Source organism: Drosophila pseudoobscura, chromosome 2, assembly GCF_009870125.1.
Source record: "Drosophila pseudoobscura strain MV-25-SWS-2005 chromosome 2, UCI_Dpse_MV25, whole genome shotgun sequence".
Lineage (NCBI taxonomy): Eukaryota > Metazoa > Arthropoda > Insecta > Diptera > Drosophilidae > Drosophila > Drosophila pseudoobscura.
The window spans coordinates 25592279-25604362 of NC_046679.1; the positions used below are offsets into that span (position 1 = coordinate 25592279).

The following is a 12084-nucleotide window of genomic DNA, read 5'->3' on the forward strand; positions in this document are numbered from 1 at the left end:
CCAGTCTCGCCCCAGACCCAGTGCCACTGCCAGTGACAGGGAAAAACTATTGGAAACGCGATTAGTTGGGATTGCGCCTCAGCTTTGGTCAGAGCTTCGGTCTGGAAACACACAACCCGCAGCGCATTACGGTTCATTTGCGGAAGTGCGCCTGGGAATTAGCTGTGACCTTTGAGAAAGTGACCTTTTTCGAGGAAATAAGCGCCACAGTCCACTCTTCTGGCACTGGCAGTGACAGTGAAAAGTGCTGTAGGAACCGAGTGCATTTCGATTCGAGTCGCCAGAGACAGAGCACGTGGATAATGTATCTGAAAGTGTTCGCTGTTCTGCTGTCGGCGGTGTGCGTGAGCTGTGCTGATAGCTTTGCCAGCGTTGAGAACGACCTGCTGCACTTCTCGTACAAGCTGGAGCAGTATCTGGACACCAACAAGCTGCCGTGTCAGGACTTTTACGGCTACGTTTGCAGCAGGAGCGCCAATCTCAGCCAGACCGGCAAAGAGCGCTTCCAAACCTTCCTTAGGGTGGCCGACGATGAGCAATTAATGGACATGGAGCTGCAGCTTGTCAACTTCTTCAAGTCCTGCGAGAGTGCTCGCGGAGCGGATGCACTGAGGAACTCGCAGCTCTACCGGGCCAGCGGGGGCTGGCCTGCGTTGGAGACCGCCAAGCCGAACGCCACTGCACGGAGAAACCATACTCTGAGCTGGCTGGGATTGCTGGGCCATTTTCACGAAATGGGTTCGCCCTATTTCTTCAATGTGGAGCTCACTATGCAGTCCAACAAGCGGCTGGTTGTGCTCCGGCCTGACAGCACCCGACGGCACACCATGAGGAAGTTCGAGCAGCGGGTGGGCGAGCTTCTTCAGAGCTTCGACATCGAGCAGAGTCGGGCTCATGTGGCCGCTCTCGAAGTGCTCAGCCTGGAGCGCAGTCGCAGGGACATTGTCAAGACGGAGCACATAGAGGATGAGGTGCAGTTCACCTATGGCAACTTCAAGCGCAGTGCTTTCGGTAATTCCTCCTTGGCCAGACTCGATTGGGACGGTTACTTCAGGAAGCTGCTGGGCGGGAAGACGCCACAGGCCACCGACACGATCGTTGTAAAGCAGCTTCCGCGGCTGGTCGACTACTTTGTGCTGCTGCAGAACACCAGCATGCACCGTCTGCTCAACTGGATCTGGACGGACTATCTGATGGGTGAGTGAGGGTTGAGCTATTTTTCATGCTCCGCGCCAAACTTGGCCCTTTCTTGCAGACATTGTGGACTCCGACTGCCACCAGCTGGCGGAGACGTACGCAGGGGACATATATGCCCATGTGGTGCAGAGAGTTAGTGCGGATCGGGTGGAGCTCACCCAGATGTACTCGGCCTTGGGAAAAGCCTACACGGAGCAGCTCGCGAAGAGCGTGTGGGTCGATGAAATCTCGCAGCAGAGCTCGAAACAGTTTCTGGGCCGGATCATGCACCTCACCCTCAATGGAGACGAGCGCCTAAACGCCGTCTACCACGAAATTGTGCTGGGACGTCGCAGCTTTTACCGAAATCTCGAGAAGCTGCGGCGCTTCCAGCGCAAACGTCAGCCGCCCTCAGAGTCGAGCCAGCAGCTGCGCCAGTATGCACAGATATTCGACAGCGTCAACGCCCTGCTGGGAAAGCAGAACCTGAGCACTCCTCTAAATCACTTGCTGGTTGCGGAGTACTTTGCCAGGAGTCTGGTGGCAGCGGGAAGCAACAGCCGGACACCGGGGGCCTGGCGCAGTACGGACTCGGAGAGGAGGTTCGCCGCATTTCAGAACTGCAGCGGGACCTCGCCCACCCAGGTGAACGCGGACGAGCTGCTCCTGGGTCTGTTGGCCCAGCGCCAGGCCCTCAGCTGCTACAAGCAATGGCTCAGGCAGCCTGAGAGGGTTCCGCTGCAGGAACGGATAGACTCTCTTCTCGGCGTTGGACGCATGAAATTGTCCCTCCTCCGGCTTTACTTCATCGGAAGTCTACTTGTGGACTGTCGGTCTGAGCTGGGCCCACTGCAGCAGGAGCGCAAGCGGCAATTGGTTCACGCCGTTATGCGGAACTCACGCGAATTCGGCGATGCCTTCCAGTGCCATTCCGGCGACGCCCTCGCCGGACAGTACCAGCGCTGCAGTCTTCTGTAGGCTCAGGAGGAACTCTCGGCCTGCATTACGAGTGCCGAGCCTGGCCAGATTTCGGTCAGACCTTGAACTTTTCAGACTGGTCTCTGGCTTGCGGAAGAAAATCGATAGAAGTGTGGCACTCCACGGAATTATTCAGTCACATGGTCAGAAGCTCCCGCGCGAGTCTACCCCTTTCAATCGATTGATTTTCCGAGCTGCTTTCCATCTGCTCTGGTTTTTCTCTCCCTGGACAGAGCCAGCATATGTTTACGCTTAGGTTAGGTTAGGTTACGTATGAGCTTAGCGTAAGGCATATAAACGGAAACGGAAAAAATAAACGAAAGTTGTGGCAAAGACTTACGTTGAAGAGAGGTTCGGTAACGGTATCGGTAACGGTAAGAGTAGAGCGTGGTGTGTGTTGGTTGAGGTTGAGTACATAGTACATATGTAGTAGCATTGAGTAGCAGTGTGGTTCAGAGAGAAGACGAATCAGTGTTGTTCATAAACGGATAAACAGAACAAATCAAGATGCACAAAGACCTTGGATCCGCAGGGGCTGCAGATTCATTAAATCTCTGATTAAATCGTGTCATACCAATGAAATTCATGATTTCTGGGCGCCGTTAACCACTGCTACCTCTCCGTAGTTGTGCTTTCTGGTAATTCGGGGCCGAACGAATCAGTGCAAGTGCAACCGCTGCCTTGGCCGATGCTGCCACTACTGTCCACGTTGCGACGCTGGCGCCTCACACACACTCTGGCGCCTCAGTCAGGAGCTGCACTTCTGGCACAGTCACGCTGGCGTCGTCGTCGTTGTCGGCGCTCTCGTCGGCCCATGGTTGCCATGGCTATCCCAATCGATTGTGGCGGCCACCACGAAGTGCAAGTGCGAACACGGCCACGAGCGCACACGAACTGAATGCAGAAACTGAACTTGACTGCTGCCGACTTTTGGGCGCTGAGGCGCGCGGAGCGATGCTCGAGGACGAGGGCTGATGCTGGGCAGAGCCACTTATGTCAAAGCTGAGTCCGTGTCCGAATCCGAGTCAGAGTCGGAGTCAGAGTGATTGAACTTCAGCCGCAGGAGTGCAAACTTGGAGTAGGAGTACTGGCAGCACTCGCTTGGCTTTTTATGTCCTGCCGCCGTGCCAGTTACAGCAGTCGCAGCCGCAGTCGCTGCCGCTGTCGAGGTCCGCGTCGCTGGCGCTGGACCACGTCGTGATTTGAGCACCCCACATGATGACCTAAGCACAGGGGGTGACTATGGTCTGGTATTGGCGAAGCGCCTGCGCAGATTTGCCGTTGATTTCGGCCCTGAGTCGGAATTCTGATGAGAGCAGCTAGACAGCTTTTTCGCTCGCTCTAATTGCTGTTGTCCCACTCGGCTTCGCGGGAAGCGTCAACGACTGCGTCAGCTTCGCTGTTGTTCCTCTGTCCCCTCCGGCGCAAACGCTAAAATTCTATGCGCGCTTCTCTTGAGTGATTCTCGAAAGCAAAGCGAAGGCTCTGCTGCGTTGTGGGATGTCCGCACATTGTCGGGTGTCTCTGCTATGCTCTGCTCTCTCGCTCTCGCTCTCCATCTTCCTCTGTCTTCCGCTGCCCCGCTCTCTACACTTATGTGCAAAAGGCAACGCACATTAAATTGAATTTATAGTCATCAATTTGCTGAATAGCTTTGTGAATGAACTTTTTGGGGTGACTGTGACTTGATTTGCAGACGCATTTATTGTTTTCATAAATTAGTCAAAGTATTTTATAATAAAAATTGATTCAACGAAATGGTGTCAAATGGCTGGCGAGCCAAGTCCAGGTCCATGGCTGTGTCCTGGACCATATCCCCCCAGTCGCCCGCTGGCAGTCTTTCCCTGGAAATGTTGCGCTTTTATGGGACTTTTGTAATTTGCTTTATGAACTTTACGAACTCTGCCCACCCGGGCCCACTCCCCGGCCTGTCCTGTCCTTTTTGTGGCTGCAACAAAGGTCTGTTCGGTACGTGCGTATCGACGGGTGTACGTATGTACGTAATAGGTATATGTATGTATATGTACCATGTGGCACATACAGCACATAGAATGTACATGGAGCGGAGAGCTTATAGGGAAACTCTTTAAAACTCGGTTCCAGTTGCAGATCCGAGAGATGCCCCGAATGGAGTGCACAATTCAATTAAAAACTAATCAAGCCTATTGTAATATAATTATCATGCCAACATAATTAACACCGCTTGAGCAAGATGTTCGCCCTGCATCCTCCCTCCTTCTCGCCCTCCGTCCCTCTACGAGTGTCTCCCTTTCCATCTGCCCTTTGTTCGGCATTTTTCATTCCTCATTTTTCTTCGCATTTTTTTTGTTCCGGCTTCTAATGGAAACGGACGGCCAACGGGTTGGCGGACGGCATTGATGGCCCTTTAAGACCTGCGGAAGCCTTCAATTTGCATGAGGAATGCTCCTGACAGCCCGAAAAATCGGTCCGTCTGTACAAATTGGTTGTTGGTTCTTGGTTGTTGGTTCTTGGGGTTTCTTTCTATCGTCCATTTCACTTTTTTCTTTGCCGTTAAAAGCTTTACTCTTCGCTGCGTGTCATGGGTGAAATGAGGGTACTTAATACCTATCTGGCATGTGGAGCTGGGACTGGGGAAAGCACTGGGTGGGCGCCGCAATATCTATTTATGTACATCCATCCATACATACACAGATGTGTACATACAGTGGCGCCGAAAAAAATAGCACCAGTAGGGACGACCGTCTTTATTCCTTCAAAACAAGACCTCTGTCCAACATTTGCTGGACTTTACTGCAATATAATGTAGCTTTATATGTCTCCTGTCTGAGAGAAGTGTGCTTACTCTCTCAATTCTAACGGTTCTTATAACTTTAGGCAATTTTGCGAAAGAGGAGCGAAATGGAGCACCAACAAAAATAGCACCAGTAACTGTTTTATGTAAAAGCTTCTACTTTTCTGAGCTTCTTGATATTTTAAGTTCTTGATTGAATTAAAAATCGGTGGCTTTAGGTGATTGTGACAAGAAAGTTACAAAATTTAAGTAGTTATGGGTCTTGGAAGGCCTTAAGGTAAAGAAAAAAGCCAAAGGATCAAAACTTTCATTTCAGAAGGCAGGACCTATGCTAAGGTGGGGCAAATTGTCGGTTGTTCAAAAGAAATTATTAGCAATCCTTAGAAATATGTTTCCAACAAGAATCACGTGCAAGAAAGGTCGCGATATCCCCATTTCTGCTAAAACTACTGGTTCGTTAGAGCAAGGAGGACCCATTTAAGTCGGCCACAGAGCTAAAGCAAGGATCTTAAAAAATCGTCAAGTACCAGGAAAGTTAGATCTTGTTTACAAGAACGTAAAATGGGTACTCGTAGTACGAGGAAAATTTCACTTTTCACGGAAAGGCATGGGGCAAAAAAAGTTTGGTGTGCAAAATAGCACTAAAGTTGGGCCAAAGGAAATGGAGAAACATCCTGTGGTCCGACTAAAGCCAAAATTTATTTTTTGGTGTAAAAGGGTCTTGTTCTTGTGTGAAACGACTATCGAATGCAGAATACAACCCCCTGACTCACATGTAAATTCATTAGACATAGAAAAGCAAGCAAAATCGTATGGGCATGATTTTCGTACTAGGCAGGTGATCCAGTACATGGCACAACCCCATTATGGATCAACATGTCTATGTCAATATCAAAGAAACAGTGATTCTGCTTTATGCAGAATACGAAATAGAGTTGTTTTGTAACTTCCAGCAGGAAAATGACCCAAAACGATCTAGAAAGAGAGCTCGAAAGTGGTTCGAGCACAATTCTCTTAGTGCAATGGATTGGCCTGTTCAGTCTCCAGACTTGAACCCCATTGCTAATATTTTGGGTCAAGTTAAAAAATATGTTTCTAATGCGGAATCAAAGAACAATAAATATGTTTTGGGTATCCTGCATGGTTCGTGGATCAATATCCCAAGGAAAAGATGAGTAAATTAGGTGAGCTTTAAAGCCAATATGTTGAGCTGTTGTTGTTGCTGACAAAGGCTTTGAAACAAAATGCCAACCTTTAAATACAACTAAACTAACATATTTTACTAAAAAATGTGGAAAGTTTCCTTGTATTTTATAGTTTTTTGATTTCTTTGTAAATTGGTGCTATTTTTGTTGGTGCCCAAATTTCTGATAAAATCCTTTTCTTTTCAAATATTTTCATTAGGAGTTTGCGAATTATGCCAGTGCTCTGGGATACGATAAATTATACCTTAAAGTTTATATATTAGTCTTAACAACGTTCATTAGAACCATTGCTTAAGCAAAATCCGTCAATATAGACACATTAGTCCACTGGTGCTATTTTTTTCGGCGCAGCTGTATATACATATATACATACATATATCTGAAAGTATTTGGACGAAGTCATAAGTCTGATATACGAGCCGTGGCTCGGATAAGTCTTAGAGTGCGTTTTATTGCTTGGCCTGCTATTTTGAATACCAACACGTCAGCGGAACGCGATGATGAGAATGGAACGTGGCCGACCCCGAGCTGGGAGCCACGGAGGAGCGGAGCCATGGAGCCGGCGTAATTGTCACATCCGCATATAGCATATGTAGCTGAAGGTTGGAGATGGATATGCGGTCTAGGGGCATGCAAGTGGAAGTGTAGGAAGTGGAGCGGATGCTCGCCTGGTGACACTTATTCGACTTAATACGCGCACACTAAGGAATACTACATTAGAGTTCCATTTCCATTTTTATTGCGGCTGAGGCTGAGGCTGAGGCCTACCCACCCCTTGTACATAGAAAATGGAAATAGAAGGGGAAAGGGAAGTGGATGTGGAAGAGCAGAGATGCTTCACTCATTTGTGCGAAGTGCTCCACGCCTCACTCCGCCGCCGTCATTTTTTCACTCCTGCCATTGTAAGGAGCTGCTGAAAAGGCACGAACGGCAAATTATTTTCTTGCTTAATCCGGTTCAAGCCCGCTCAGCGTTGTATTCTAGGATTCTGGAGAAGCCTCCACCATCTTGCACACATCTGGGTCAAAGGGACGGCAACGCACAAATGACAGGAAGCTAGCGAAGGGCCTTATACTAGGAGCAGGGCTATGGTTATGTGTGGGAGAGTGCGTGCGACTTCCACAAAGAGGTTGGCTTAATACGGCTAGTCCTGCCATATGCCCCACCGCGCTAATATTTTCATTGTCACAGTCGCTAATAGCAACTGCCCGTGTCCCGTGTCCCGTGCCCCTTGGACCGAGTCCCCTCCGTAATTACATTTTAACAGCCTCAAGGAGCCCGATATTTACTTATGGCCACACTTGCCCCGCACGAGTGCCACCCATCCTACTGGCGCTCGCGGTGGAGTGTGTGTCTGTGAAGGCGCATAAGTAAGGGGAAGTGGGCGTGGGCGTGTGCAAGTACTGAAATTATGCAGACAGTGCGACTCTGCCTCTGCCTGTCTGCGGACAAGCTGAAAATCTCATTGACAGCTCGCTGGTTGCACACGGCTCGTTCTTGTAGCGCCAGCAATTAGTTGCATGCCTCATCTGGCAGCGGACCACCACCGTGTCCCTTTTTGCCGGAGACCCTTTGCCAGGCACGTTTGGAATGTGACTCCGTGTCGGCACGGGGAAAACGGGGAAGTTTGTCAAAATGCTGCAGCAGAAGGCCCACTCGCCAGCTGCACAAATATTTCGGTCGGTGTTCTGTTCTTGGATATTTGAGGAATTTTTAATATACATAATTTATGCCGAGCCACCCCGTCCTGGTCTAGTTCTGGTTCTGGTTCTAGTCCTGGCCCTGGCGCTGGATACGTTACGAGAGTGGAACGACTGCAGTATGTGAATTAACATAAAGCACTATTGTGCGGATTGGGCTGTTATCTGGACGAAGGGAGGCACACATGTCCGCTGGGGGACTGGGTAGCCCTCCTCTTCCCCACAGCAAGGTGAAAATTACAATATCTGCAAGATTTGGGATCGATATCGTTAGGCGATGCATGTGTGTATAGTTTTGTTTGAGCCGTCCGCCTTGTGTCAAAGTGTTGCATATCTACGGGCTTTCCACTTGTGGTAAGCATTTAGTGACGCACGTGCCAAGACAATTTCAAAACCTGCAGACATCAGCAATATTTGCCTGGTTTAAAGGACTCGGACGAGGACACCGAGAGCGATGTACATAGCCAGTGTTGTTCGGGCACTGTAGTACAGTGCCTGCCTTCTGCAGGGAGTGTGGCTGTCCTGTGTCCATGTGTCAAAATGTTTGCTCATCAAAACGCACGCATCGTATTCGTACGAGTATGGTATGTTATGTGCCGTTGACAGACTTAGCTTAGGGTGCTCTACCGATAGGTGTGTTCTATAGCTATGAGATACTTATACTTTATACTTATACTTTACCTCATTGTAAATTCGTAGTAGTAGTAGTATATAGGTGGTAGTTGAGTTGTAGTTAGAGTAGTTATAGTAGAATAGTAGAAGATGTAAGTAGGTTTGTAGTTAGTATGGTTCCATATTTGTTTAGGTAGTACATAGCAGTAGTAGTGGTAGTAGTAGTAGTAGAAGTAGTGGCAGTAGTAGTAGTAGTACGATAGTAGTAGAGTAGAAGGAGCAGAAGTAGATAAAGAAGCACTTTAACAAAATAATTTTCGCAGAAACAAAGAGTTCGAATATAACGCTTAAAGGGTTTACTTGTATAAAATCAAACTAGATTGTCTTGATTGCTGTTCTTAAACGAAATAAACAAGAGAACGAAAACGAAGACGAAACAAGAGTTCTCGTGAAGTATGTGTACTATGGCGATGGGGTGTTTTAATCAGACCGAACTCAAGATGTGCATAATTGTCCCATGAACTTTTGCCAGCTGCATGTGTCTTGACGGAATTGAAAGTGGCACCGACTTCTGCTCGGATTGAAATTATAAGTGGTTTTCCCCCTCTCCCGCTAATTGAGTTGGAAACTTTTCCATTTTGCATCTCTGTCCTGTTCTTGAGCAATTTGAATGGAGTTCGATCGCTGCTTGGAAGCGCAGGGATGCAAGCTCCCAGCTCGGGTATCCTTGTTCGGAGTGCCTTGGGTTGGTATCGATCGGAACTACATGGCCAATAGTTAGCGGGGCAGCGTGGCATGGCAAAGTACGAGTAAAACTTAAAAGATTGCGGATTTTCTTAAGCGCGAGTTCAGGGTTTAGAGTTCTCCTCCCAAGTAGCTGATGCTGATCATGAAGCGGATTCTAATTTGGAATTTCAGCGATTGATATCGTTCGAATCAAAGATTCTGCTAATTTGTATTGGTTCGGGTATATTGTGGGGATGTAATTTTATGTTGGATGCCGGATGCTGAAAGGTGCGATGGCATCAGCACCATCATCAAGTCATACAGGATATGAGCAAGCACGATTAAAAGTTCGAGTATATGTTGTACGGGTACAAGTACGAGTACGAGTACGAGTACAAGTAAAATGCAAAAATACGAAAGGTTGAGAAATTACCGCCGCCTGCAGCATCTGTGTAGCGTGTGGTCGGGAGAGTAAAGGTAAAGTTCCATTAATATTCCACTCGTCGCTCTGTTTGGATTAGTTGCTACGCTCATGGATGGCGAGTTGCAAGTTGCGACATTTGTGTGATGTGTGATTACGAGTATACGAGTATATAATATAGGAGAATAGTTAAATGTGGGCAATGGATCGAGTGGGCGGTACGGTACATATCATAATCATAGAAGAAGCTGAATAAGTAGAAAAAGTAGTTAAGGAGCTGGTTAATAGGAGAACGAGTGTTGTGTGAGTGTGACTGGGTGGGGCTCGTGGAGGAGGCTGCCAATATGGAGTGGTTGGATAGATCCTGGATGGCCAAGCAGCCCAGTCTCTTCTTTGGTTTAAATTTCCGCTTTATATTTCAGATGGGCATGGGAATATGGGTGCATGGGTTCATGGGTGTATAGGGATATGGGCGTGGCAGTCATGGTAATGTTCGAGTACGAAATAAAGAGCGTAAAGAGAGACGAGGTCTGGTAGGCAGGAAGAAAGTGTAATAGAAGAAATTGAATTGTGTGTTTCTGTAGGGTTTTTTGCTATCGGGACGATGGCAGCTGGGCTCAATGCCACTGCTGGCTTTTGTTGTTCATGGTGTTCTCATTGTTGCTGTATTATATTTGTGGCATGACTGTGTCGGGCTCTGAAGGGAGGGAGAGGAGCAGAGTGGAGTGGAGTGGAGTGAAGAGAGAGGTGTACTGAAGTGGTGTGGTGTGAAGTGGCTTGGGGTTGTTTCGGGGGTAGAATTGCTGTGCACTTGGGAGTCGTTCTAGGTGCTTGGACTGTGGGCTGGGCGGAGGTGGTTGGTGTGTGTTTGTCAAGCTCTCGTGTTTGTGTGTTTTACAATGAGGTAAAGTTCGGCTGTGAAGGCATTGGAGGAGCGTACAAATATATTTCATTCTTTTTTTGTTTTGTTTTCTTTTCTTTTCCGTTGGTGTCTCGGAGAGCAGGCTTTTATGCTGGTAGGGATTAACGTCATATGATCTGTGAGTGTACTTAACTTACATAAATTACGATAACTGCATAGAAAGACGTAGTTTTTTGGGAATCTCGGAGGTATGTGCTTGGGTGGAGGGGATGGGCAAACGGACGGGGAGGACGAGTACCAATGATCTTGGGGGCTTTTGCGGCTGGCAGGGCGGAAAGGTAGGGCACTGATGCTCGAACTAGGCCTCGAGGATTGTGGGCGGATTTCGATGGTGTGGAAATTGTTATGTACAGGGCGGGGAGTGCATATGCATATGGGATACTGTTGGGTTATTCGCTATATGCGTAGATTCAAAACATACGTGGCTATTTGTGTTGTGCAATGCTAAGCTTAGGTTAAAAATACTCAGATTCGTTTCGAATTGAAAACCTTCCACGGAGTTTCAATCTTGAACGGCTCTATGGGTACTATTCGTAAATTTCAATCATGTACGACTATGTGTTCATGCTACTGCCAATCAACCGAAACCGAAACGGAAACGAAATCGAAATCGAAACCGAAACCGGGCGTCCATTCAAAACTGAAACAGAAGCGTGAACTGTAAACTTTAAACTGTTAACTGTAAACTAAACGATTGTGCCATTCAAAACAATGATTCGATTATAAATATTATTAGATTATATTGTTAATGTACGAGTATGCTATCGGAACTTTTCAATTCTTTTGGATCGTTATGTTAAATGGGTGGGAGCTTTGGTGGTGGTGGGGGGACTTTGGAGCGGTAGCAACTTACGAATTTATATAGGAAGCACTTATAGGAGTTTCTCTTTCGAACGCTTACCTGAAAATTTAAGAAAATAAAGTTATTATTATTTCAAGAAAAAACCACTATAAAACCAGAAATATAAAGCGAACAAAGCTGTGAAAACTCTTGATTTGGATAAAATATCACTCGTAGCCAGAATGTATAGCTGTATGACAAAAATGCTCTGTTGTTTTGCGTATGAGTAAAGAAATCGATAAGCTGAGCTTAAAATCAGAAAATTCAGTCCCAGCATTTTTATCGGAAACGCGACCGGGGCTCCGTAAACCACGATTTTAGCATTTTCGAATGATTGTTTTCCAAAGTAGTGGTAAAATATCATCTACCGTATCAATTAGACGTGTTTGTTGTGGTTTTTTTGCCGTTCGAAATTTGTCTTTGAAATGCCGAAAATACTCAGAAGATCTAATCCTTCCCGACAAGGCCGTAGTGCCGTTATGCATCGGAATCAATCCACTGAAAATGAACGAGAAGTCGAACGAGAATCGCGACGGGTTCGAGCTCAAGGTAGAGTTCAAAAACATGCTAATATTCGACGCATCAAGGAAAGAGTTGTATCGAGCAGTGCTTCAATACGCTTAGCCTCCTTTCGTTCGGATCCAGGGTACAGTGGCAGGGAAGGATCGAGAAGTACCGCCATCCGTACGACTGAAGAACAGACTACGCATCCGGAGCTCGGAAACGGCGG

At 47.4% G+C, this 12084-nt stretch overlaps 2 protein-coding genes across 11 annotated transcripts in view; one reads left to right on the top strand and one right to left on the bottom strand.

The window, feature by feature from the left end:
* cpx (synaptic transmission protein complexin) overlaps window positions 1-12084 on the bottom strand; it is a 29924-nt gene that overhangs the window by 10290 nt on the left and 7550 nt on the right. For 5 of the 10 annotated variants that reach the window (XM_003736767.3, XM_001359582.4, XM_015182578.2 and 2 more), the window contains exon 4: window positions 9604-9618. The exons of 3 other annotated variants lie outside the window; for them this stretch is intronic. In XM_003736767.3, coding sequence (XP_003736815.2) covers window positions 9604-9618 — 15 coding nt within the window. Of the gene's footprint in view, window positions 1-2728; window positions 2918-9603; window positions 9619-12084 lie in introns of those variants that run through there. 2 more of the 10 variants (XM_033385534.1, XM_003736766.3) reach the window with 2 other exon arrangements.
* Nepl11 (Neprilysin-like 11) lies at window positions 104-2489 on the top strand. Its single transcript, XM_001359583.4, has 2 exons — window positions 104-1197; window positions 1256-2489. The coding sequence occupies exons 1-2, from the start codon at window positions 303-305 to the stop codon at window positions 2152-2154; spliced, it is 1794 nt and encodes a 597-aa protein (XP_001359620.2). The 5' UTR covers window positions 104-302; the 3' UTR covers window positions 2155-2489.

Bases quoted from the DNA above. Each gene is read 5' to 3' on its own strand.
- Nepl11 (XM_001359583.4), top strand. From the start codon at position 303: ATGTATCTGAAAGTGTTCGCTGTTCTGCTGTCGGCGGTGTGCGTGAGC. The intron at 1,198-1,255 runs GTGAGTGAGGGT...CCTTTCTTGCAG, and splicing joins CTGGACGGACTATCTGATGG to ACATTGTGGACTCCGACTGC.